The sequence below is a fragment of the Panulirus ornatus genome, chromosome 44 (genome assembly GCF_036320965.1).
Source record: "Panulirus ornatus isolate Po-2019 chromosome 44, ASM3632096v1, whole genome shotgun sequence".
NCBI lineage: Eukaryota > Metazoa > Arthropoda > Malacostraca > Decapoda > Palinuridae > Panulirus > Panulirus ornatus.
This window is the reverse complement of record NC_092267.1, coordinates 10,542,843-10,570,311: the sequence shown is the minus strand read 5'-3', so window position 1 is coordinate 10,570,311 and position 27,469 is coordinate 10,542,843. Positions and strand designations below refer to the sequence as shown.

At 39.0% G+C, this 27,469-nt stretch overlaps 1 protein-coding gene across 1 annotated transcript in view; it reads right to left on the bottom strand.

Moving 5' to 3' along the window:
• Positions 1-11,928: 11,928 nt before the first annotated feature.
• The window catches only part of nwk (nervous wreck), a 272,814-nt gene continuing 257,273 nt past the window's right edge, over positions 11,929-27,469 (bottom strand). The window contains exons 29-31 of the mRNA XM_071687955.1: positions 25,423-25,545; positions 23,805-23,910; positions 11,929-22,435 (exon numbers count right to left, since the gene is read on the bottom strand). Coding sequence (XP_071544056.1) covers positions 22,050-22,435; positions 23,805-23,910; positions 25,423-25,545 — 615 coding nt within the window. The 3' untranslated portion in view covers positions 11,929-22,049. The remainder of the gene's footprint in view (positions 22,436-23,804; positions 23,911-25,422; positions 25,546-27,469) is intronic.

The window sequence follows — 27,469 nt, the reverse complement described above, 5'->3', positions numbered from 1 at the left end:
ATTGACTTGACCCTCACCCCTACTGTACCTAATAACCTTGCTCTTATTCACATTTACTCTTAACTTTCTTCTTCCACACACTTTACCAAACTCAGTCACCAGCTTCTGCAGTTTCTCACATGAATCAGCCACCAGCGCTGTATCATCAGCGAACAACAACTGACTCACTTCCCAAGCTCTCTCATCCCCAACAGACTTCATACTTGCCCCTCTTTCCAGGACTCTTGCATTTACCTCCCTAACAACCCCATCCATAAACTAATTAAACAACCATGGAGACATCACACACCCCTGCCGCAAACCTACATTCACTGAGAGCCAATCACTTTCCTCTCTTCCTACACGTACACATGCCTTACATCCTCGATAAAAACTTTTCACTGCTTCTAACAACTTGCCTCCCACACCATATATTCTTAATACCTTCCACAGAGCATCTCTATCAACTCTATCATATGCCTTCTCCAGATCCATAAATGCTACATACAAATCCATTTGCTTTTCTAAGTATTTCTCACATACATTCTTCAAAGCAAACACCTGATCCACACATCCTCTACCACTTCTGAAACCGCACTGCTCTTCCCCAATCTGATGCTCTGTACATGCCTTCACCCTCTCAATCAATACCCTCCCATATAATTTACCAGGAATACTCAACAAACTTATACCTCTGTAATTTGAGCACTCACTCTTATCCCCTTTGCCTTTGTACAATGGCACTATGCACGCATTCCGCCAATCCTCAGGCACCTCACCATGAGTCATACATACATTAAATAACCTTACCAACCAGTCAACAATACAGTCACCCCCTTTTTTTATAAATTCCACTGCAATACCATCCAAACCTGCTGCCTTGCCGGCTTTCATCTTCCGCAAAGCTTTTACTACCTCTTCTCTGTTTACCAAATCATTTTCCCTAACCCTCTCACTTTGCACACCACCTCGACCAAAACACCCTATATCTGCCACTCTGTCATCAGACACATTCAACAAACCTTCAAAATACTCATTCCATCTCCTTCTCACATCACCACTACTTGTTATCACCTCCCCATTTACGCCCTTCACTGAAGTTCCCATTTGCTCCCTTGTCTTACGCACCCTATTTACCTCCTTCCAGAACATCTTTTTATTCTCCCTAAAATTTACTGATAGTCTCTCACCCCAACTCTCATATATATATATATATATATATATATATATATATATATATATATATATATATATATATTTATATCTATTACACTTTGTCACTTTCTCCTGCGTTAGTGAGGTAGCGCAAGGAAACAGGCGAAAGAATGGCCCAACCCACCCACATACACGTATATATATACATGTCTACACCCACCCATATACATACCTATACATCTCATTGTATACATATATATACACACACAGACATATACATATATACATATGTACATAATTCATACTGTCTGCCCTTATTCATTCCCGTCGCCACCCCCCCACACATGAAATGCCAAACCTCTCACCCCGCATGTGTGCGAGGTAGCGCTAGGAGAAGATAACGAAGGCCACATTCATTCACACTCAGTGTCTCGCTGTCATGTATAATGCACTCAAACCACAGCTCCCTTTCCACATCCAAGCCACATAAAACTTTCCATGGTTTACCCTAGGCGCTTCACATGCCCTGGTTCAATCCATTGACAGCAAGTTCACCCCACTATACCACAACGTTCCAATTCACTCTATTCCTTGCATGCCTTTAACCCTCCTGCATGTTTAGGCCCAAATCACTCAAAATCTTTTTCACTTCATCTTTCCACCTCCAATTTGGTCTCCCACTTCTCCTCGTTCCCTCCACCTCCGACACATATATCCTCTTTGTCAATCTTTCCTCACTTATTCTCTCCATGTGACCAAACCATTTCAAAACACCCTCTTCTGCTCTCTCAACCACACTCTTTTTATTACCACATATCTTTCTTACCCTTTCATTACTTACTCGATCAAACCACCTCACACCACATATTGTCCTCAAACATCTCATTTCCAGCACATCCACCCTCCTCCGCACAACTCTATCTATAGACCACACCTTGAAACCATATAGCATTGGTGGAACCACTATTCCTTCAAACATACCCGTTTTTACTTTCCAAGATAACGTTCTCGACCCACACATTTTTCAACGCTCCCAGAACTTTAGCCCCCTACCCCACCCTGTGATTCACTTCCGCTTCCATGATTCCATCCTCTGCCAAATCCACTCCCAGATATCTGAAACACTTCTCTTCCTCCAGTTTTTCTCCATTCAAACTTACCTCCCAGTTGACTTGTCCCTAAAATCTATTGTACCTAATAAGCTTACTCTTATTTACATTTACTCTCAGCTTTCTTCTTTCACACACTTTACCAAACTCAGTCACCAGCTTCTGCAGTTTCTCACATGAATCAGCCACCAGCGCTGTATCATCAGCGAACAACAACTGACTCACTTCCCAAGCTCTCTCATCCACAACAGACTGCATACTTGCCCCTCTTTCCAAAACTCTTGCGTTCACCTCCCTAAGAACCCTATCCATAAACAAATTTAACTACCATGGAGACATCACGCACCGCTGCCGCAAACCAACATTCACTGAGAACCAATCACTTTCCTTTCTTCCTACACGTACACATACCTTACATCCTTGATAAAAACTTTTCACTGCTTCTAACAACTTACCTCCCACACCATATATTCTAAATACCTTCCACAGAGCATCTCTATCAACTCTTATCATATGCCTTCTCCAGATCCATAAATGTATATACATGTGTATGTGGGTGGGTTGGGCCATTCTTTCGCCTGTTTCCTTGCACTACCTTGCTAATGCAGGAGACAGCGATTGTGGCCGTTGTTGTCTTTTCCTGGTGCTAGCTCACGCACATGCGGGAGGAGGGGGTTGTCATTACATGTGCGGCAGAGTGGCGATGGGAATGAATAGGGGCAGACAGTATGAATTATGTACATGTGTATATATGCATATGTCTGTGTGTGTATATATATTTATACGTTGAGATGTATAGGTATGTATAAGTGTGTGTGTGGATGTGTATTTACATACATGTGTATGTGGATGGGTTGGGCTATTCTTTTGTCTGTTTCCTTGCGCTACCTTGCTAACACAGGAGACAGCAACAAAGTATAATAAAAAAAATATATATTTTCATAATATGCTGATGGACAGACAAATGTATATATATGTCTATCAACATATTTGTGTCAAAGGTGGAGGGAACAAGGAGTAGTGGGAGATCAAATCAGAAGTGGAAGGATGAAGTGAAAAAAATTTTAAGCAATTGGGGTCTGAACATACAGGAGGGTGAGAGGCGTGCATGGCATAGAGTGAATTGGAATGATGTGGTTTTATTGGGATCGAAATGTCGTTAATGGATTGAATCAGGGCATGTGAAACGTCTGGGGTAAACCATGAAAAGGACTGTGGAGCTTGAATGTGGATACGTTTCTGTGCATTACAACATGACAGCTAGAGACTGAGACTAAACAAACGTGGCCTGTTTTGTCTGTTTTCCTGGCACTACCCCGCTGAAGTTGGGGGTAGCGATGCTGTTTCCTGTGGGGCGGGGTGGTGCCAGGAATGGATGAAAGCAAGCTAGTATGAATACGTACAAGTGTATAAATGTCTGTATGTGTATGTACATGCTATGTATATGTATACATATGTATGTGTATGGGCATATATATATATATATATATATATATATATATATATATATAATATATATATATATATATATATATATATATATATATATATATATATATATATATATACATACATATAGATATATATGAGTCCACAAGGAAAATGAAACATAATAAGTTCTCAAGTGCATTTTTGTGTAATAATCACGTGTTTACCAAGTGGCGACCTAGCTATGTCTCTTCATTGTATATCAGCTGACTTATATTTCTTTCTCGTATCTCCCCTGATGATGCGACTATTATATGAAAGTGCACTTGGGAACTTATCGTGTTTCATTTTCCCTGTGGGCTCACATGAATTTACTTGATCACGCGCAAAATTGTGCTCCTTTCCAATATATATATATATATATATATATATATATATATATATATATATATATATATATATATATATATATATTTTTTATTTTTTTATTATACTTTGTCGCTGTCTCCCGCGTTTGCGAGGTAGCGCAAGGAAACAGACGAAAGAAATGGCCCAACCCCCCCCCACACACATGCATATACATACGTCCACACACGCAAATATACATACCTACACAGCTTTCCATGGTTTACCCCAGACGCTTCACATGCCTTGCTTCAATCCACTGACAGCACGTCAACCCCGGTATACCACATCGCTCCAATTCACTCTATTCCTTGCCTTCCTTTCACCCTCCTGCATGTTCAGGCCCCGATCACACAAAATCCTTTTCACTCCATCTTTCCACCTCCAATTTGGTCTCCCTCTTCTCCTTGTTCCCTCCACCTCCGACACATATATCCTCTTGGTCAATCTTTCCTCACTCATCCTCTCCATGTGCCCAAACCACTTCAAAACACCCTCTTCTGCTCTCTCAACCACGCTCTTTATATTTCCACACATCTCTCTTACCCTTACGTTACTCACTCGATCAAACCACCTCACACCACACATTGTCCTCAAACATCTCATTTCCAGCACATCCATCCTCCTGCGCACAACTCTATCCATAGCCCACGCCTCGCAACCATACAACATTGTTGGAACCACTATTCCTTCAAACATACCCATTTTTGCTTTCCGAGATAATGTTCTCGACTTCCACACATTCTTCAAGGCTCCCAGGATTTTCGCCCCCTCCCCCACCCTATGATCCACTTCTGCTTCCATGGTTCCATCCGCTGCCAGATCCACTCCCAGATATCTAAAACACTTCACTTCCTCCAGTTTTTCTCCATTCAAACTCACCTCCCAATTGACTTGCCCCTCAACCCTACTGTACCTAATAACCTTGCTCTTATTCACATTTACTCTTAACTTTCTTCTTTCACACACTTTACCAAACTCAGTCACCAGCTTCTGCAGTTTCTCACATGAATCAGCCACCAGCGCTGTATCATCAGCGAACAACAACTGACTCACTTCCCAAGCTCTCTCATCCCCAACAGACTTCATACTTGCCCCTCTTTCCAAAACTCTTGCATTTACCTCCCTAAAAAAAAAATAAAAAAATATATATATATATATATATATATCCCTGGGGATAGGGGAGAAAGAATACATGCCTTACATCCTCGATAAAAACTTTTCACTGCTTCTAACAACTTGCCTCCCACACCATATATTCTTAATACCTTCCACAGAGCATCTCTATCAACTCTATCATATGCCTTCTCCAGATCCATAAATGCTACATACAAATCCATTTGCTTTTCTAAGTATTTCTCACATACATTCTTCAAAGCAAACACCTGATCCACACATCCTCTACCACCATATATGTATATATATATATATATATATATATATATATATATATATATATATTTTTTTTTTTTTTTTTTTTTAATACTTTGTCGCTGTCTCCCGCATTTGCGAGGTAGCGCAAGGAAACAGACGAAAGAAATGGCCCAACCCCCCCCCCATACACATGTACATACACACGTCCACACACGCAAATATACATACCTACACAGCTTTCCATGGTTTACCCCAGACGCTTCACATGCCCCGACTCAATCCACTGACAGCACGTCAACCCCTGTATACCACATTGCTCCAATTCACTCTATTCCTTGCCCTCCTTTCACCCTCCTGCATGTTCAGGCCCCGATCACACAAAATCCTTTTCACTCCATCTTTCCACCTCCAATTTGGTCTCCCTCTTCTCCTCGTTCCCTCCACCTCCGACACATATATCCTCTTGGTCAATCTTTCCTCACTCATTCTCTCCATGTGCCCAAACCATTTCAAAACACCCTCTTCTGCTCTCTCAACCACGCTCTTTTTATTTCCACACATCTCTCTTACCCTTACGTTACTTACTCGATCAAACCACCTCACACCACACATTTTCCTCAAACATCTCATTTCCAGCACGTCCATCCTCCTGCGCACAACTCTATCCATAGCCCACGCCTCGCAACCATACAACATTGTTGGAACCACTATTCCTTCAAACATACCCATTTTTGCTTTCCGAGATAATGTTCTCGACTTCCACACATTTTTCAAGGCTCCCAAAATTTTCGCCCCCTCCCCCACCCTATGATCCACTTCCGCTTCCATGGTTCCATCCGCTGACAGATCCACTCCCAGATATCTAAAACACTTCACTTCCTCCAGTTTTTCTCCATTCAAACTCACCTCCCAATTGACTTGACCCTCAACCCTACTGTACCTAATAACCTTGCTCTTATTCACATTTACTCTTAACTTTCTTCTTCCACACACTTTACCAAACTCAGTCACCAGCTTCTGCAGTTTCTCACATGAATCAGCCACCAGCGCTGTATCATCAGCGAACAACAGCTGACTCACTTCCCAAGCTCTCTCATCCCCAACAGACTTCATACTTGCCCCTCTTTCCAGGACTCTTGCATTTACCTCCCTAACAACCCCATCCATAAACAAATTAAACAATATATATATATATATATATATATATATATATATATATAATTTTTTTTTCTTTTTTCATATTTGCCATTTTCCACATTAGAGAGGCAGCATCAAGAGCAGATGGTCAAGCCTTAGAGAAAAATTCTTCACCTGGTCCTCTTTGCTGTATCTTTTTGTGGAAATCAGGATGGAAGGATTTCCAGCCCCTTTCCTCCCACCTCTTTAAGTCACCCTCTACCACTTGCAGGGAATACGTAGGCAGTATTCTTTCTCCCTAATCCCCAGGGGATAAAGGTGAGTGTTCACACTACAGAGGCATAAGTTTGTTGAGTATTCCTGGGAAATCATACGGGAGGGTATTGACTGCGAGGGTGAAGGCATGTACAGAGCATCAGATTGGGGAAAAGCAGTGTGGTTTCAAAAGTAGTAGAGGATGTGTGGATCAGGTGTTTGCTTTTAAGAATGTGATTGAAAAATATCTAAAAAAACAGATGGATTTGTACATAGCATTTACGGATCTGGATAAGGCATATGATAGGGTTGATAGAGATGCTTTGTGGAAGGTTTTTACCAAGAATGTAAGGCATGTGTACAAGTAGGAAGAGAGGAGAGTGATTAGTTCCCAGTGAAGGTTGGTCTGCAGCAGGGGTGTGTGATGTCCCCATGGTTAAGATTAGTTTGTTTATTTATAGGGTGGTTAGGGAGGTATATGCAAAAGTTTTGGAAAGAGGGGCGAGTATGCAATCTGTTGGGGATGAGAGGGCCTGGGAAGTGAGTTAGCTGTTGTTCACCGATGATACAGCTCTGGAGGATGATTTGAGTGAGAAACTGCAGAAAGGTGGTGGGTGAGTGTGGAAAAGTGTGTGAATGGAGAAAGTTGAGAGTAAATGTGAATAGGAGCAAGGTTTATTAAGGTTCAGTAAGGTTGAGGAACAAGTTAAATGGGATGTAAGTTTGAATGGAGAAAAATTGGGGGGAGAGAATCACAGGTGGGGAGGGGGTGAAGGTTATGGGAGCGATGAAGAATGTGTGGAAGGAGAGAACGTTATGAGAGAGCAAAAATGGGTATGTTTGAAGAAATAGTAGTTTCAACAATATCATATGGTTGTGAGGCATGGGCTATAGATAGGGTTGTATGGAAGAGGGTGGATTTGTTGGAAATGAAATGTTTGAAGACAATATGCGGTGTGAGGTGGTTTGATCAAGTAAGTAATGAAAGGATAAGAGAGATGTGTGGACATAAAAAGTGTGTGATTGAGAGAGCAGAAGAGGGTGTGTTGAAATGGTTTGGACATATGGAGAAAATGAATAAGGAAAGATTGACAAAGAGAATATATGTGTCTGAGGCGGAGGGAGCAAGAAGAAGTGGGAGACCATATTGGAGGTGGAAGGATGGAGTGAAAAACATTTTGAGCAATTGGGGCCTGAACATGCAGAAGGGTGAAAGGCGTGCAAGGAAAAGAGTGAATTGGAACAATGTGATGTACAGGGGTCGATGTGCTGTCAATGGATTGAACTAGGGCATGTGAAGCATCTGGGATAAACCATGAAAACTTTTGTGGGGCCTGGATGTGGAAAGGGAGCTATGGTTTCAGTGCATTATACATGACAGCTAGAGACTGGGTGTGAACGAATGTGACCTTGGTTGTCTTTTCCTAGCGCTACCTCGCACACATGCGGGAGGAGGGGGTTGTCATTTCATGTGTGGCGGGGTGGTGATGAGAACGAATAAGGGCAGACAGTATGAATTACGTATGTGTATATATGTATATGTCTGTGTGTGTGTATATATATATATATATATATATAGGTATGCGTTGAGATGTATAGGTATGTATATGTGCGTGTGTGGATGTGTATGTATATACATGTGTATGTGGGTCGGTTGGGCCATTCTTTCGTCTGTTTCCTTGCGCAACCTCGCTAATGCGGGAGACAGTGACAAAGTATAATAATATATATATTCATTTATTTACTTATTATACTTTGTCGCTGTCTCCCGTGTTAGCAAGGTAGCACAAAGAAACAGACAAAAGAATGGCCCAACCCACCCACAGATACACATAAGTATATGTATGTAAGTAGGAGAGATGGTCAGAGAGTGTTATTGGATTACATGTTGATTGATAGTTAAGTAAAAGAGAGACTTTTGGAGGTTAATGTGCTGAGAGGGGCAACTGGAGGGATGTATGTTCATTATCTTGTGAAGCCGAAGGTGAAGATTTGTAGAGGTTTTCAGAAAAGAGGAGAGATGTTGGGGTGAAGAGAGTGGTGAGAGTAAGTGAGCTTGGAAAGGAGACTTGTGTGAGGAAGTACCCGGAGAGATTGAGTGCAGGATGGAAAAAGGTGAGAGCAAAGGATGTAAGGGGGAGTGGGGGAGGAATGGGATGTATTTAGGGAAGCAGTAATAGCTTGCGCAAAAGATGCTTGTGGCATGAGAAACGTGGGCAGATCAGAAAGGGTAGTGAGTGGTGGGATGAAGAAGTAAGATTGTTACTGAAAGAGAAGAGAGAGATGTTTGGATGATTTTTGCAGGAAATGACTGGGAGGTGTATAAAAGAGGCAGGAGGTCAAGAGAAAGGTGCAAGAGGTGAAAAAGAGGGCAAATGAGAGTTAGGGAGAGAGAGTATCATTAAATTTTAGGGAGGACAAAAAAGATGTTTTGAAAGGAGGTAAATAAAGTGCGTAAGACAAGAGAATAAATGGGAACATCGGTGAAGGGGGTTAATGGGGAGGTAATAACAAGAAGTGGTGAAGTGAGAAGAAGATGGAATATTTTGAAGGTTTATTGAATGAGTTTGATGATAGAGTGGCAGATATACGGTGTTTTGGTCGAAGTTGTTTGTGAAGTGAGAGGGTCAGGGAGAATGGTTTGGTGACCAGAGAAGAGGTAGTGAATGCATTGCAGAAGATGAAAGCTAGAAAGGTGGCAGGTTTGGATGGTATTGCAGTGGAATGTATCAAAAAAGGGGGTGACTGTGTTATTGACTGGTTGGTAAGGACATTCAGTGTATGTATGGTTCATGGTGAAGTGCCTGAGGATTGGCGGAATGCATGCATAATGCCACTGTACAAAGGCAAAGGGGATAAAGGTGAATGTTCAAATTACAGAGGTATAAGTTTGTTGAGTATTCCTGGGAAATCATATGGGAGGGATTGATTGAGAGGGTAAAGGCATGTACAGAGGGCCAGATTGGGGAAGAGCAGTGTGGCTTCAGAAGTGGTAGAGGATGTGTGGATTAGGTGTTTGCTTTGAAGAATGTATGTGAGAAATACTTAAAAAACAGATGGATTTCTATGTAGCATTTATGGATCTGGAGAAGCCATATGATAAGAGTTGATAGAGATGCTCTATGGAAGATATCAAGAGTATATGGTGTGGGAGGTAAGTTGCTAGAAGCAGTGAAAAGTTTTTATCAAGGATGTAAGGCATGTGTACGAGTAGGAGAGGAGGAAAGTAATTGGTTCCCAAGGAATGTTGGTTTGCGGCAGGGGTGCGTGATGTCTCCATGGTTGTTTAATTTGTTTATGGATGGGGTGGTTAGGGAGGTGAAGCAAGAGTTTTGGAGAGAAGGGCAAGTATGCAGTCTGTTGTGGATGAGAGGGCTTGGGAAGTGAGTCATTTGTTATTTGCTGATGATACAGTGCTGGTGGCTGATTCGGGTGAGAAACTGCAGAAGTTGGTGACTGAGTTTGGTAAAGTGTGTGAAAGAAGAAAGGTGAAAGTATATGTGAATAAGAGCAAGGTTATTAGGCTCAGTAGGGTTGAGGGACAAGTTAACTGGGAGGTAAGTTTGAATGGAGAAAAACTGGAAGTGAAGTGTTATAGATATTTGGGAGTGGATTTAGCAGCGGATGGAACCATGGAAGTAGAAGAGAGTCACGGGGTGGGGGAGGGGGCGAACGTTCTGGGATCGCTGAAGAATGTGTGGAAGACGAGAATATCTCAGAGAGCAAAAATGGGTATGTTTGAAGGAATAGTGGTTCCAACAATGATATATAGTTGCGAGGCATGGGCTATAGATAAGGTTGTGAGGAGGAGGGTGGATGTGTTGGAAATGAAATGTTTGAGGACAATATGTGGTGTGAGGTGGTTTGATTAAGTAATGAAAGGGTAAGAGAGATGTGTGGTAATAAAAAGAGTATGGTTGAGAGAGCAGAAGAGGGTGTATTGAAATGGTTTGTTCACATGGAGAGAATGAGTGAGGAAAGATTGACAAAGAGGATATATGTGTCAGAGGTGGAGGGAACAAGGAGAAGTGGAAGACCAAATTGGAGGTGGAAGGATGGAGAGGATGGAGTGAAAAAGATTTTGAGCAATCAGGGCCTGAAGATACAGGAGGGTGAAAGGCAACCAAGGAATAGAGTAAATTGGAATGATGTGGCATATTGGAGTCGATGTCCTGTCAATTGATTGAACCATGGCATGTGAAGTGTCTGGGGTAAACCATGGAAAGTTTTGTGGGGCCTGGATGTGGAAAGGGAGCTATGGTTTTGGTGCATTACGCGTGACAGCTAGACTGAGTGTGAATGAATGTGGCCTTTGACGTTCTCTCCTGGTGCTACCTTGCGCATGCGGGCGGAAGGGGTGCTGTTTCATGTGTGGCGGGGTGGTGATGGGAATGGATGAAGGCATCAAGTATGAATATGTACATGTGTATAAATGTATATGTCTGTGTAAGCATATGTATGTATACGTTGAAATGTATAGGTATGTATATGCGCGTGTGTGGGCGTTTATGTATATGTATGTGTATGTGGGTGGGTTGGGCCATTCTTTCATCTGTTTCCTTGTGCTACATCGCTAATGCGGGAGACAGCGACTAACTATGATAATAAAAAAAAAAAATGCCTCTTCTCTGTTTACCAAACCATTCTCCCTGACCCTCCCACTTCGCACACCACCTCGACCTTGATGTGTCATAAGAAAAAATGTAATAGACATAAAAAAAGGGCATTACATAGCAAAGCTTTTGTGCTCTGCATCCCAATTTCTCTCAAATGACATTAATTTTAGAATCATTGATAGTCTAAGTATGCATGTATCATTATAGTTCTAATTGGAACAACTTTAGTACATAATTGATTGATATCACTTTCATTATCACTGTTCCTATGTATTAAGAAGACAGTAATGATGAACCTAATCACACAATCATGATATAAATTTTCAGTAATATTGTTTTGCACACTAAAAATCCTTTAATCACAGAAACCACTTACCCTTGAAGTTGCCACAAACTTCTGAAAGCTATTAATATCTTTTTCCTAGTTCATACACAAAGAAAAAAAAATTTTGTTTATAAAAGTCACAGGATTCTATTATCTATTTATTAACACATTCACTGTACATAACATCCTTACTAGACAAACTTGAGATACTTTTATTTAAAACCTTATACCAGAGTGACATCGAGTTCATCCCAGTGCCACTGTCACATGGCTGCAGTCATGCTGAAATACATTTCATATAATGAGACTACTGAAATAAATGAGCATAGAGTTATTGCTGAAGGAGTAAAATTATTGAAGTAAGAACCTCTTTCAAGTATACATTAGCACTGTGAAAGGAAGCATGTGGATATAGTGAGTAAATGGATCCCAAGAATAAAGAGACTTGAAATTCATGGATTCATGAAACAAATGATTCATGAACCATGAATTCATATAATACAAAAGTTCATAAAACAAAGGCTCATGAATGAAATACAAAACATTTATGAAACAATTGGATTCACAAACCAAGTGTATTTCTGAAACAATTTAATGGATCCATCAAATCATCAGTGTAAACTAGAGAGTTGTCCGTTTCCCATCATCTATAAGGCACATAAGAATTTGCTGGGGAAACATAAAAAGCAAAAAGATTTCTTGGGGAAGGTGCTGGTAGAGAAAGTAAATTGGTTACCTATTACAGAAAGAACAGTTTTCTCTGCCTTGTAAGAATCTGGGATGGATCCTTCTCACTCGTCAGGCACTGCAATATCTTTAGTTACAACTCGCTTTACTGCTCTGACTCCAGGGATGCAATCCAACCAAAACATGAACTTAAGATCCCAAATCATATATCCAGGCAAATATTTTGGGATCCACAGAATTATGTTCACAAATAATAATGCTATGGATATACCTGGTGCATCAAAAGTACTGAAATATATATTCTGGGCTACTCAAAAATAGTCTTCTTGGTAAACTAAATCATTTACCATCTTTGGGCAGTCAAAAATTACTTAAATATATTTAGTGTGTAGAATAGTGATATCAGCACGAAATAAATATTGTTAAATGATAATAATAATACTGATAATTATAACTGTAAATATAACTCTACCATTATCACTTATTATCATTAACATACAAACAGAAACTATCCAATTCAAACTAGATGATGAATCCAGCTGCAACAACTAATTTTCATGTATACTTGCCAATAATCTTTGCTGTTAATAATTTTGAATAATCAAAATTGTATATTTTCATATATGACATTCTTCTTTTGGTACTGATTACTTTTCAATAGGTAGCTAACTATATATTTCTTCTACAGACTGAATACATCTGAGAGCAATGCTGACTAAAACATGTCCCAAAAATCCATCATCTTCAGCAAACTACATTTTTACATCAAGGATGTCTCTCTCAAAATCATCATCTAGTGCAAACTGGTTCAACAATGAAAGAAAATTTGAGAATTGTAGTAACAGTTCTTTTCAAGATATGTGCAAGACTCAAGCATTCTTTTGATTATACTGTCTCCTAATTTCTTGGAGCATCATTTTTTCGAAGTGAGAATCAGAGTTGCTCCATGAATGGACAGGCAGCCTTTAAAAGTAACCATTCTTTTATCATGAGAAGATGAAAATCAGACTTTGTACCATTTCCTAAACTCCCTTCAATGCAATTATCACTTGTGGTGAGTGGCCCTGATGCATCAACAGAGAAATATTCACAACTACAGCACTTACTAAACCATCAAAAATTATGGGTTGAAACACAAAAAAATATCAAAATTACCATAAAAACCACTAGATCAGTTAATCAAATGAAGGGTAATGAGCTCTGTAACTGGTTGTCTAAATCTTTGGGTCTAAGACTGGTTGATACAAGTAACATCAAGTTCCTTAATTGGCTGTTCTGAATACAGACATCAAGCTCTGTTACTTTTCAGCTTAATAGTTGGAAATCAATCTTACAAGTCACACTGAGGACCTTATTGCTCCAAAGGAGCTTATCATTTCCAAGCTCCTCCACAGAGTGCAGCCTCGAAGGAGCAGAAGCCCATAAAAGGGATCTTGGGGTTGTATAATAGTATATTATACAAGTAGGAAGAGAATAGTGAAGAGCTCCATTGAAGAAAGCAGGGTCTCAATGAGACTGTACTCTTCAACATCCACTCACAATGACAATGCCTTGCCAGTATCTTTAAACATATTATCTAATTAAATATACAACCCCAAGACTCCTTTTATGGGACTCTTGCAGCTTCCAAGCTATACATCTTTGGAGTGAGAAGTTCCTCAATAAGACCACTACTTTTCATCTACTGACAATGGTACAGCCTTGCTAATGGTAACTTCCATTTGAAGTGCAACAATATGCAGGATGAGTGTGAGAACACTGGTCTCTCCCTCTCTTTACATGCATAAATATAAAAGGGAAGCATAAGTAAGTTATAGAGTGGGTGTAGGGGGAAGGGAGCATTGAAAAATGTGTGGATAGGTCATTATCTGGAAGGGCAAAAATGAGTATGTTTGAAAGTAAAGTAGTCCCAGCAATGTTGTATGAATGCAAGGCAGTGGATGAAGATGAGAATGAGTGGAGGAAAGTGGATGTGTTGGAAATGAAATGTTTGAGGAGAATATGTGGTGTGATAGGGTAAGAGAGAGGTATGGTAATAAGAGTGTGGTCAAGACAGCTGAAGAGGGTATGCTGAAATGGTTTGGACACAGGGAGAGAATGAGTAGGGAAGGGTTGACAACAGGATATAGTATACATCTGAAATGGAGGGGATAAGGAAGGAGACCAAATTGGAGATGAAAGAATGGAATGATAAAAATTTTGAGTGATTGGGGCCAAAACATGCAGGAGAGTGAAAAGCATCCACAGAATATAGGAAATTGGAACAATTTGGTATACAGAGGTTAATGTGCTGTCATTGGACTGAACTAGGGGCATGGGAAGCAGCCAAGGGGAAACCATGGAAAGGTCCATGGTGTCTGGTTGTGAATTGGGCTATAGTTAGTGAATTGTACATGACAGCTAGAGAATGGATGTGAGCAAAGGCAGCCTTTCTTTGTCTGTTCCTGACACTATCTCACTAACATGGGAAATAGTGATCAAGTATGAAAAAAATAAGGGAATACATACATATTCATATAAATTTTTCATAGTTGATTGCCATGTCACATGCCAGTGAGGTAGCACTTGGAACAAACAAACAAAGGTCACATCCACTCACATCCATTCTCTAGCTGTCATGTGTAATGCAAAGAAACTACAGCTCCCTATCCACAACCAGGCTTCACAGAATTTTCCATGGTTTATCTGAGATGCTTCATGCGCCCTAGTTCTGTCCCTTGACAGCACGTCAACCCCAGCATAGCGCATCATTCTAATTTACTCTATCCCATCCATGCCTTTCACCCTGCTGCATCGTCAGGCTTCAATTGCTCAAAATCTTTTTCACTCCATCCTTCCATCTCCAATTAGGTATCCCCATTCTCCTCATTCCCTCCACTTCTTACACTTTTATCCTCTTTGTCAAATGTTCCTCACTCATCCTCTCCATATGTCCATGCCATTTCAGCACTCTCTCTTCAGGTCTCTCAACTAAACTCATATATGACCACACCTTTCTCTTACCCCTTCATTACTTAACCAAACCACCTATCCATATGCAAACATAGTCTCCACAAAAAAATCTGTTGATTACCATTTAGAATAAGGTTTTACCTGTCAGCTTTATTCACAGAACAAATCCTGTTACTCACTTATGGTTGGGATAGTGTATGTCTTAACATCATGGTATAATCTTAAAAAGTCAGGTGAAATGATTTGCTGCTACAGTCACCCTATAGTTGAGAGTGCAACTTTGAGGGATGCAACTTTTGCTCGAAGTCCTTGTGTTTAGTGATACTGTTGCTATTTCTGGTCTGGATGATATTTTTCCTCTACCAGTAACTAAACATGGGTCCTAACATTTTATATAGAGAAAAAGCCCATATTCTTGCTTGGAAACAAGAAAATATACCCACAAGTGAGATTCCAAGACATAGAGAGACAGCCAAGTTCCCCAATCAGACATCTTTTTTTTCCCTTGCTTATGTCATCCCTCTCCAAAATGCAAGGTCTGGTACACTGAGGAAGACTAGTAAGATGACTGATAACCTAATGAAGCATGAGGTATTGAAATACACATCCTGATCAAGTTATTGATAATCAGAACGTAGGTTAGTATATGGTTTGGAAATATAGAAAAAATGAGTGAGGAAAGGTTAACAGAAGGTATATGTGTCAGGAGTGAGGGGTATAAGGAGAAACGGGAGACTAAACTAGAGATGTTAGGATGGGATAAAATTGGTTTAGAGTGGTAACTGCAGGAGGGTGTATGGTGTGTGGGGAATGAATGAATTGGAGCAAAGTGATATACAGAGTGCAATGTGCTGTCAGTGGACTGAAACAGGGCATGTAAAACAGTCAAGGGTAATTATGGAAGATAATGTGGAGTCTGATTGTGGATAGGAGGCTGTGATTTTGGTTCGTAACACAAGACAGTTAGAATGTTTGTGAATGAGGCCATTTTCTTTGTCTATTCCTGATGTTGCCTTGCTTTTGCAGGAAACATTAAACAGGTTCCACCGGCATAATATTGTATCATCATCAATGGATGAAAAATATTTCAGTCTAGCCAAGGAGGTTCTCACTCCAAAGGAATCCATCATTTCCCTGCTTCTGATTGGGGTATACCCTTAAGTTGCAATAGCCTCATGAAAGGGGTCCTGGGTTGTAATTTTAATTGATCAAATGTAGATTTCTCAACAGCATTATCATATCTTTTTTTAAAATTTGAATACAGATGCCATAAATATAACAAGATTTCTTAAAAGAAAATGATTGTAATAATACTAATGATTGAAAAGACACATTTAAGATTAAAATCCATAAATATACACAGTCAAAGAGAAAAAATTTGAACACCTTAGAACCAGAAGTGTGAGGATTCCTGAAAATTATGTACTAATGAGCAGATCTCTGATTAAATCCTCAACCCATACTTTTAAGTTCAAAGGAAATAACACTTAATATATAAATATACTCATAAAAAAACAGAGACAGAACATATCTTACAAGCCACCCTCTTAAGACTCCCTTACCTCCCCTATTGTCACTCATCCCCATTATAGCCTTGTTTGACGGACCATTCCCAGTGACAATCATGCTAGACAAATTGGTGTTACCCAGGATGTAGTAAGATTGTAAACCTTGTTGAGACTGTGGTTTTTGCGTTTAAGATAACTTTTAAACAGCACTTGTATGGAATAACGGCACATACAGGCAGAGATACATAGAGATAGATAATGATAGCGAGTTTTAATGAGGTAAGAGAGACTGCACAAATTCTTTGGCAGCAAATGGAATCAGAAGCAGAAGTAAGTCATGAGGTAAGTGAGAAGGTAAATGTTTAAGGAGCATTGTAGAATTATGTTATCTGGGAAGGCAAAAATGGATATGTCTTATGGTACAGTAGTCTCAAAGATTTTGTATGGATGCAAGGCATGGGCTACAGATGAGGATGTGCAGTGAAAGGTGGATGTGTTGAAAATGAAACGTATGATGTGGTTTGACTGAGTAAGTAATGAATGGGTAATAAAAAGGTGTGGTATTACCACAATTAAAACAAGTATCAGTGAGAGAGCTAACGATGGCATGCCGAAATAGTTTGGGCATATGAAGAGAATGAGAAACAGGTTGTCAAAGAGGTTATACGTGTCAAAAGTGGAGGGGACAAGGAGAAAAGGGAAACTAAATTGGAGATGGAAGAATGGAGGGAAAAAGATTGGGTGATCAGGGCCTGAACATACTGGAGGGTGAAAGTGCATACTTCTAATTTCCTCAACCTATTCAACCAACTATTCAGACTTCCAATCCTGGACCTTTCTAAAGGCTCCAGCAGGCCAAGGCTATGCTACTTCTAGTAGTAGAGAAATGTAGTCTCCTTTGGAGTGAGAAGTTCTCTGATGAGACTCTACTCTTGGTGATACAGCCTTGCAAAAGGTGTGACCTCAAGCAGGAAGAGTTCAGATACACCTACATGTATATATAGGTATTATTAGGCTCCATTTGCAAGAGGTTACATTGAGAGTGAAAAGTCACCTTTAGTGAAGATGTTTCATTGGAAGTAAAGTCTCTTAAAAAAACTCACTCCACAGGAGCCTAAATTTCCCTGCTAAAAGAAGTACAGCCTTGGGCTGCAGGAGCCTTTAGAAAGGTCTGAACAGTTTGTTGAATAGGTTGAGGAAATTGGAAGTATGCACTTGATTTATGAGTACATATGGGGAGCTAGGATATGAATGTTGAGCCATACAGGAGAGTGGGTATTCTAATTTCCTTATAGATAGATGTTGGGTGTATGGGTCAGACTGTCTTAATGGAGAGTTTATTTGGATGGGAGAAGTGATGAGGGTTGGTATGGAGGTACTGATTATGTTGCAGTATGCATTGAGTAGTTTTATTTCCTACAGGAAAGTTGTTACTTTTTTTTTAACAGTTTTGTATGATGAGCAGTATCAGGGAACAGGCAGTTATGGTGTATAATTATGTTTTATGAGTCACCCTCTTTGTACTTGTTGCTCATCTATTTTTAGGATTGTAGAATCATAACAAGATGGAAGGGTATATCCAGGTGTAAGTCTCTTTCTTGGACAAGGACTATGTGTACATTGTGGTCTTGCTGTAGAATTAGTACTCGTGACTTTGTTTTTTTTTAATTTTCCAAAAGAAGGAACAGAGAAGGGGGCCAGGTGAGGATATTTCCTCAAAGGCCCAGTCCTCTGTTCTTAACGCTACCTCGCTAATGCGGGAAATGGCAAATAGTACGAAAGAAAAAGAAAGAAAGACTTTGTTTTCAATGCTATTGGTGCCAAGTTGTAAACATTTATGTGAATGGGGTTCTGTGGTGTAGTAGAGTTGTGCATGTTGGAGTTGTGTATTTTGTGTTGGTGCTTACTAGATGTTTGTGCTGGGAGTGTGAAGGCCTGGGCAGGAGCTGAAGGAGTTTGTAACCAAGTGGCTGCTAGTGTCCTAATTGCTCTGAAAGGCCCTTTATGGAGAGGAGAGATGTGCAGTGGAGAAGAAAACACAGAGGGCAGCTGCCACATTCATAAGTAGTGCTTTCTGGTGATGAAAGTTTGGCACTGTGGACAAATGTGCTTGGATGGTCCAAGCTGGGGAATAATATCCCGGGTAACACCTCCAATGGAGAAAAAATTTGTGTGAACATGAAAAATGTTTGGTTTTGACCCATGGTCTGGCATGGTGGCTGGGGACAGCTTGGGATTACATTCCATGTAGAAGCAAGAAGTGGCTTCTCTGGAGCAGGAGGCTCCTTCCAGTGGTGTCCTCTGATGGTGTGCTGAGAAAGTCGTGATGAGATCCCTATTTGTGGATAACAGTCTTGTCAGGGTCTTCCTCCTTCCCACAATAAATATATACATCTACACACACACACACACACACACCTTTCTACTTTACCATCCTATATGAGGATCCCTTCTAAGGTACTCCTGCAGTGCTCAGGAAGCTACCCACATCCAATGGGCAGGATAACAGGTCAAGAAGTGTGATATTGTATGTACGTCTTTGTGGGATGAGGAGAGGACAACTGAGAAATATGCAGTCAGTCACTGGTGTGGAAGATACATCTTGGACATGAATGGTCTTGTGGTGAACTGATTTTTATAATGTTAAAAAGATGGATGTTGTTCAGATCTCTGAGGTGAAAATTTATTTTGTACAAGCCTGGGGAGCATAGTCCCTGAAAGTTGTGTGTATAGTGGCATAGATTTTAAGACTGGGATGATGAGGTGGGTGTTTAAAATTTGTCATTACAGTGTGAAAATGTTTTGTCAATGTTTTCTTTGTTGGAGGAGGAAGGGTATCTGCAGGTGTAAGTTACTAAAGTGTAAGGCAAGGGTGAGCTCTCTATTTCTATTTGGGGGTTGGTGGTTGGCTGTGAAGTCGTTTAGGTGGTTTGGTAGTTATAAAAAGTTTACCTCAGCTTCATATTTCAACAAATATACCCACAGATCCTACTTCCACAACAAACATAATAATGACAAAACATATAACCAACTAATGTTTCAAAAAGCATTAAACAACTGCCCTCCCTACACAGTCTTAAACACCACCTTACAAGACATACATCAAGCTGAAACTAGCTTGCCTTCCCTGACATGAACTATATTTTCTTTCTTATCTACATTTTGGACACTGCCCATCACACCATTACAGCACTAAACTCTCATGCTCAAGAACACTGACTTAACATATTACATGACCACTCGAGGCCCAATTATGTAACTTCCACACTGAACATTTACATTTCAAGTGTCTTGTGATCATCCCACAAAGGCATGCACATATCATCACAAAGGCATGCACATATCACTTCTTTTAACCTTAGGTTCTGCCAAGTGGACATAGTGAGCTTCCAGAGTGCTGCAGGAGCTCAATACATGGGGCTCCTATGGCAGGAAGTTAAAGTATTCATATAACTCGGTTATTTATCTACCTGTATGTGCACAGCTTCAAAAGCCCTTCTACTGCTTTCAACCCTATAAAAGAACACTTAAATTTCATAACCAAACAGTTCTTAAAAATATTAGCATCCTCAAAAAATTACTCTTCAAAATTTGCTTTGACAGGAAATGACTAGGGTCAAGTGAAATTTCTAAACAGTACATGATAATGGTAGAGAGAATAATCCTTTAATAAATGTGAAATGGTGGCAATAGCAAACACATCATGGTACCACTAATCTTGGATCAGTATCAGTTACTTGACATAAGGTTTAATGGGTTGGCAGTATCACAGCATACCTACCATTGCTACATGCTGTTATTGTTAAAGGATTTCTGGTGGCCCTCTACCTCAGGAGTGGAGTAGAAGTAAAGATCTTGTAACTTACATAGTGCCATAATCCCTCAGATCTAAAACTAGCAAAAAAAGTGAAAAATCCCATATCCAGTCCAGAACACAATAACTTTGGGTGAAGAGCATGGAAAAGTAAAATGAGAAGATACAATGAAAATCCTGATTTAATCGTACCAGTAATCTAAACAATTCTTTGGAACTATTTTGTTGATGGAGTCAGTGGCTATCATTTGCCTCATCACCATCAAGACAGTCTATTATCTATGGAAAATAAATCATTTTTCTTTTTAAGTATCACCTCAAGGTCTTAATTTCTAAACAAATTCTTTTAATTCATGGCACAAGACACACCTCCCTTCTCACCTTAACAGTGTTTGGAATTCTTAGCTGACCTGCACTTCTCTAAATTCTGGACCTCTGATTAAAAAGTTATACACCAGACACTACAAGAACTGAACTGAGCTCATGGCATGAAACAGATGAGAGACTCTAAGAACTATCACTTAAGAGTGAATAAAAAAAGATGGCATTTATCATTTATATACAGGGAGTGACACTTTCCTAAAGCAGTATTATGGGTAACATATTTACTGAATCAAATGCTGAACCCACATTTTACAAAAAAAAAAATCATAATCAGTCCATATGAAAAATTAAAAATCAATACCAAACAGTCAATGAAAATTATGCATAGATACACAGGAAACTTTCAGTACATCAAGAGATAAAAGAGATATGCACAAAGTTTCACCGTAACAGCTTACACTTAATTTATCATAAATTTCTAGGAGGGCCTGACAGCACTTGAACACTTGTAGTAAAAACTGGACAGGTGTCTTGGGCAATGGCTTAGCATCTGTCCATCACTGCTGTTCTATCCTCCTGTCCACTCCAGGCACAACAGATGCATGCCCTTGTACCACTGATACAAAATTGACGGACTGCAATGTTCAAGTTGACGGAAAGTGCACCTTTTGAGAAGCCAAAGTGGACTGTAAGGCCAACAGCATACTTTTGTGTTTCTTTGAGATCTTCAACAAGTGCAGCATGTTGTAAAGTACAAAGTAGGTACATATGTGAGTATTTCCAGCTTGGCTCCATACATAATGTATATAAGAATTTCTAAAGCACCTCCATGATCTTTTTGCACTTGACACCATAAATAATGGACTTGTCAATAGATCACGAGCTGCAAACTCTTATCGATGTTTGTCATTAGTCGCTTCCAAATTACGACCATTGAGAAAATTATGGATAAAGTAGTTAACTAGCAGTCCCAACCCTATATTAGGCATTAGATTCCTTAATTCTCTCTAAGGTTTTGAGTTTCTCTGGGTCAAGCTCAGGGGGACCATCACTCGGACTAGGAGACTTTGGTGAGGGTGACTGCTCTCCCTCAATTTCTCCCGCACCTCCCTCAGCACCTGCCATCTCCATGCGCATCTCCATGGGACCTTCAGGAGCAGGTGGAGGTGGGGGCTGCCGACCATCATCATCCAGCACCAGTGCCTCACCTTCACACTCTGATCTCTCAGCATCTGCATGCTGGCAATCCATCTGGTGCTGGTCAGCCTCAGCCCTGGAGTCTTCACCTGCACCACCCACATCCTCCTCCTGAGTCTCCACCGTAGGAGTCGCAGCTGTTATGATGATCTGTGCCACACCCAGACCTCCTAGTCCGCAGGGAGACATTATAGATCAGAGGTCACACCTGGCTAGTAATAGATTTTAACATTTATCACCACTAAACTCCCCAGATTTCTTGTTTGAATTGATTAAATTAATATTTATTTCTCCCTCAACATTATCATTACTCCGAAGATTTTAAACTTATCTCTCATTATACCCTTTTACAACATTTCTAATGCATAAAGTAAACAGCAAGCAGGCATATGTTTGAAAAGAAGCAATTCACTATTCAGTTCAAAGTTCATTAAACCATTATATTCATTAAGACTGATAATTCTTATCTTAACTGAGGAAAATCAGGCATGTCTACTATATCACATAACTGTAATACAGAAACAAAAACAATAACATGAAACTCATCTACTATAAGTGCAAGACATAATTCCACTGCTATCTGTCAAAAGGTCAAACTTTGTGGAAGAAATAAGGATTTCAATATGATATCGTTTAATTTAACACGTACAGATTTTTTTCTTTTTATATTCTCTACGAAGGTGAAACTGTGTGAGGAACCTATTTCAAGCATGTCTATGGGACATGAAAGGTTCAGGAGTCTATAATAGTCTACACAAAGAGGTTAACATACCAGGAAACGCCCCAACTCTCACAAATTGAGGATCCAATCGTGATTACGTCTGGGCCAAACCCGCTCCCACGTCTAAAGTAAAAACAAAATACGGATATCCAAACTACGTGAACCATTAATCAGTGAAATAACATAGTCCCGTTAACATGTATCTTCCTAACAGCATGGATCTTATGCTTGAAAAATAGAAGTTATCTCCTAAAGTTTTAAAGTGTTATAGTATACTCATTATAAAGAGGGCAATAAAAATGCTATATCAAAGTGGAAAAAATCTTAGAAAATTCATCATGTAAACAGAGACTATTAAATGTTTATACATGTGAGAAGATAATGGCTGTATACATTACAGAAGGGAAAGACAGTCCTTAGAAACGATAATTGAATATATCTCACATGCCAGCTTGTGTTTCACATGCTCACACGTTCAAGTCATCCCACAGCTCAAAATATAGCAGTGAGTGTGATATGCATGTGAGTAAATGTCAAAAACATGGCGCGATCAACCAGGTCATTCAGCAACTGGCAAGAACCAGTGCAGAGTGTAATATAAGAGAGATCAAGTAATCTTTAGAACACTACTCTTCAAATCTAACTCATTCTTCTACCAATAAATCATCCATAACTCTATAACTATATGGGTCAATTGACTATGCAGTTAAAAAGCAAAGAAATTAAAGCCACTCATGCACTTATGGTCATCATTTACAATATCATCAAGAATAGAATCTACAATATATTCAAATTGCATCTACTAGTATTGTCCTTACCATTGCCACTGCTGCCATCCTCAAAGGGGAGTTTAGACTGCTTATCATCCTTTGAAGATGTTGAACCCTTGGCCTTTGGGTCGCCCTGCTTGCTTACCGCATCCTGCTGAATGATGTATTTGATTAACATATAAAAATCTGCTGAAGTGAAACCTTGCCAATTGACAAACCAAGGATACTTCACATAAGACAATCCTTACATAATTAGAATATTTCTAATACTTTAAGAGTGGTAAAAAAATTATTAGCCAGGGGCCTTCTGTAAAAGAGGTTAAAAAATATCTGTTAAACCATAACTAATGACCAATTTGAAATCATATTTCTAAAACCTCTCAACCAGAGATGCAGTTTCTGAATGTAATAATAAGCAAACAGTTTCTACCTTTTTCATCTAACTTGGCACATACCAAATGAAGAAAACATTATATCAAGCCATTTCTATGTGGTACTTGACTAAAAACTCAAGCTTGGATCACATGTACATATGTTCACTAAGTTCTTTATCCATCTCATGTTAGATGCCAATTTTGTTCAAACTTGAAAAACTAATCATAACAATTTAGTGGCTGCTCAATTCACATCTTGATATCAAACAAGAATCATAACTTACAAGAAATAAGGTATCAAAACTTACATCAGGTATTCATTCATCCATCCAAGTTTCAATAAACAAGAAGACTGCTTAAGCTAATCTTTGAATGACCAGGAATGTTACAATCTACTGCTTGGTAAACAATGTCCTAGGTTAATGAGAGCTTGGATATTTGGGCCAAAGGGTCACCAGATCAGGCATTGTACTCACTCTCACAAGCAAAGTAAAATATTTTCTCTTATTAAAAGTAATACTAATGAGTTTATATTTCCATAAATCAAACAAAAGCTATTTATCCAAGCTTTCTCCAAAGAGAATATGACATGAGAGGAAGGTGACCAAAGTGTAACATCCTTAATTAGGAGGATTAATTCATATGAATTTATGATATCTTTCATTTTGTTTTCATTGCTGCATTTAGCTAAACTCTCATTACATCAGTTATTACCACTCTTCTTCCATAGTCCCTTAATCATTTGTTTATGCTGGCTAACTGCATGCTAAAATTCAAACAAAACTAAGCGTGCAGTCTAATCTACTTTTACCAAGTGCCTTAGGTATGCAGAATACAGTATAAGCAGAACTATTACATTTTTAATACCACTACAAAACTTCAATCACTACATCTGTTTCATCCACTCTGTGATCTTTCTAGTGTAACTAGCAAGATACCTATGGTAGGTGAAGAAAGACAAAAGTGAATGAAGTAAAAAGACAGTAAATAAAAGCTATAAAATCTCGGAAAGAAGGAGCTAGTTCAAGGTACCTATAAGTTGTCCATGATCTAAGCACACTGTTTACCAGTGAACCTGTCAGTGGTAGGGCCAAGATCTTGTCATTTTCCGCTTATCACTCAGTTCACAGAGTCAACAAAACAGGCATGGAGACAGACTTTTCAGTGGTAGTTTAAAAGATAATGGATTTCCTCTAATTTCTAAAGTAAGCCATGTATGTCACTGCTTTCTACTCCTATGTCACCTAGATTAACTAAAGGCAAACTAGCTCTTCTATCTGAGGCTTCTTCACCTGCTGAGGCACCTCTGCAGGTTCCTCTACTTTAGGTTGCGTAGGCTTAGATGGTTCCTCCACCTTTGGAGGACTAGGTTCTGAGGGCTTTTCCACTTGGGGACACTCCACAGCTCCACCCTCCTACCCATGAACATCCACATCAGTAACATGGATGAACAATGAAGAGGACCAAGTTGTAAAATGAAAAATAGGCAGTAGTAAGTATTCGAAAGGCAGACGCTAGTCTGAAGATTAAGTATAAAAGTATAAAAGAGAGTATGAAGATATAATGCTGAAGGCTGAATTAATATCAAATGTAGAGCATAGTGTCAAGGTCTATCAATGAGGAAAATGGCAAAATTAGATGAAAAAACAATATCAAGAGCAGTTATTAAAATTAATATCACATTCATATTATGAAATAAACATTAAAAACAAAACATCAATGATAATAAAAAGACAGAGTTTTGAGCAAATGAAGGTTACATCAAGGAGAAAGTAATAAGCTAAATGCTAAAGATTTTAAAAGATAATACCAAGGACAGAATAAATATCAAATATTGACAATAATATATGGATGACATGAGGAGGGAAATATTGAAAATGAGAAAATCAAATGATACTAAATGATGAAGTAAATGCTGAAGATAATATGATTAAATGATAAAGTTTTACTATAATATGTTAAAAGTAGTACCAGCATCAAGGGTTGAAAGCAGGATAAAAATATAATGCTATACCAGATCAGAACTGATGGCAAGAAAAAGGCTGAAGTACTAAAGTAAGGTCATGTTACAAGGATAAAATATAAGATCAAAATGCTGAAGATGATGTAAATGTCAAATGCTGTTCTATAATCAATTACCAATGTTAACCACCATCACATGCCATACAGAGATAGGGGTTGAAGAGAGGATCAAGATGAGAGCATAAAGACAGAACAGATATCTGTTGAATGCAATGCCATTAAACAAAAATGATGAATCTATGAATATATAAATATACAACATAAGTGCTTCAGTTTTATGTAATCAAAGTTAAATGTTGCTATTAGAATCAAAGGCAGATGTTGCCCACAGTCCCAAGTTCAAAGTGTCACGACACCACTAATAGTAAACACTGAATAAAAGATTCACCCAAAGTGAGTACAAATAATGAGAAATTGATGTAATAATACAGCAGGAGATAAAAATAGCATAAAGGAATGCAGTTGTTACCATCATTATGGGAGTCATCAAGCAGAGTTCAAAGAAATGTGTACTATTCTTCACCAATATGAGCCACCATTAAACACAAGTGTATCAATGGGTGCAGAAGTAAACTATGCTCTTCATCTGAGAATTACATGCTGTTACTTATATGTGTTTCAAATTCAAATATTTTTTTCTCCATCTGGCTATCCAAGAACACAGTTTCATTAAAATCACTCTGGAAAGGAAAGCACACAAATGCTGAAATCTAAATAAAACACTATAATCATTGACATTAAATTCAAATCAATGCCTCATAAACCATTCCATGTAAAATGAATGTTGACATTTGTGATGAAAACTAATACACAGTACCAATACATTTACTGATGGGGAAAGGATGTCTTCTGAAAAATTTAGAATGTTTCAAACATAAAACTAAGAACAGTCACATCATGATGATGTCCATCTGTTTCTCACCAGATGATAAACCATGGAAGGTTCAAAACCTACTGCATTAATTCATAACAATCAACGAAAACAGGGACACACATCATGATTATATTTATGTCTAAGAGATGGAGGTTATATACTAGGCACAAATCATTTCTAATCATCATACTCTACGGCTATGCTACAAAAGCTGAACCTCATTCACAATGTCTACTATGGGTTAAATGAAAAATTGTAATTTGGTTTTTCTTTAAATTTTCTTTGTCACTCATCAAGCACACAATATACCTACATGCTGAGTAATTTTCTTCTTTCCTTGATAAACAATCTTTGGAAAAGTCATTAAAACTGCAGGTGCTGACCACAGTACTTCAAACTAAGAAATGGCTTCACCCCTATTCCAAAAGCTAAATTTCATAATA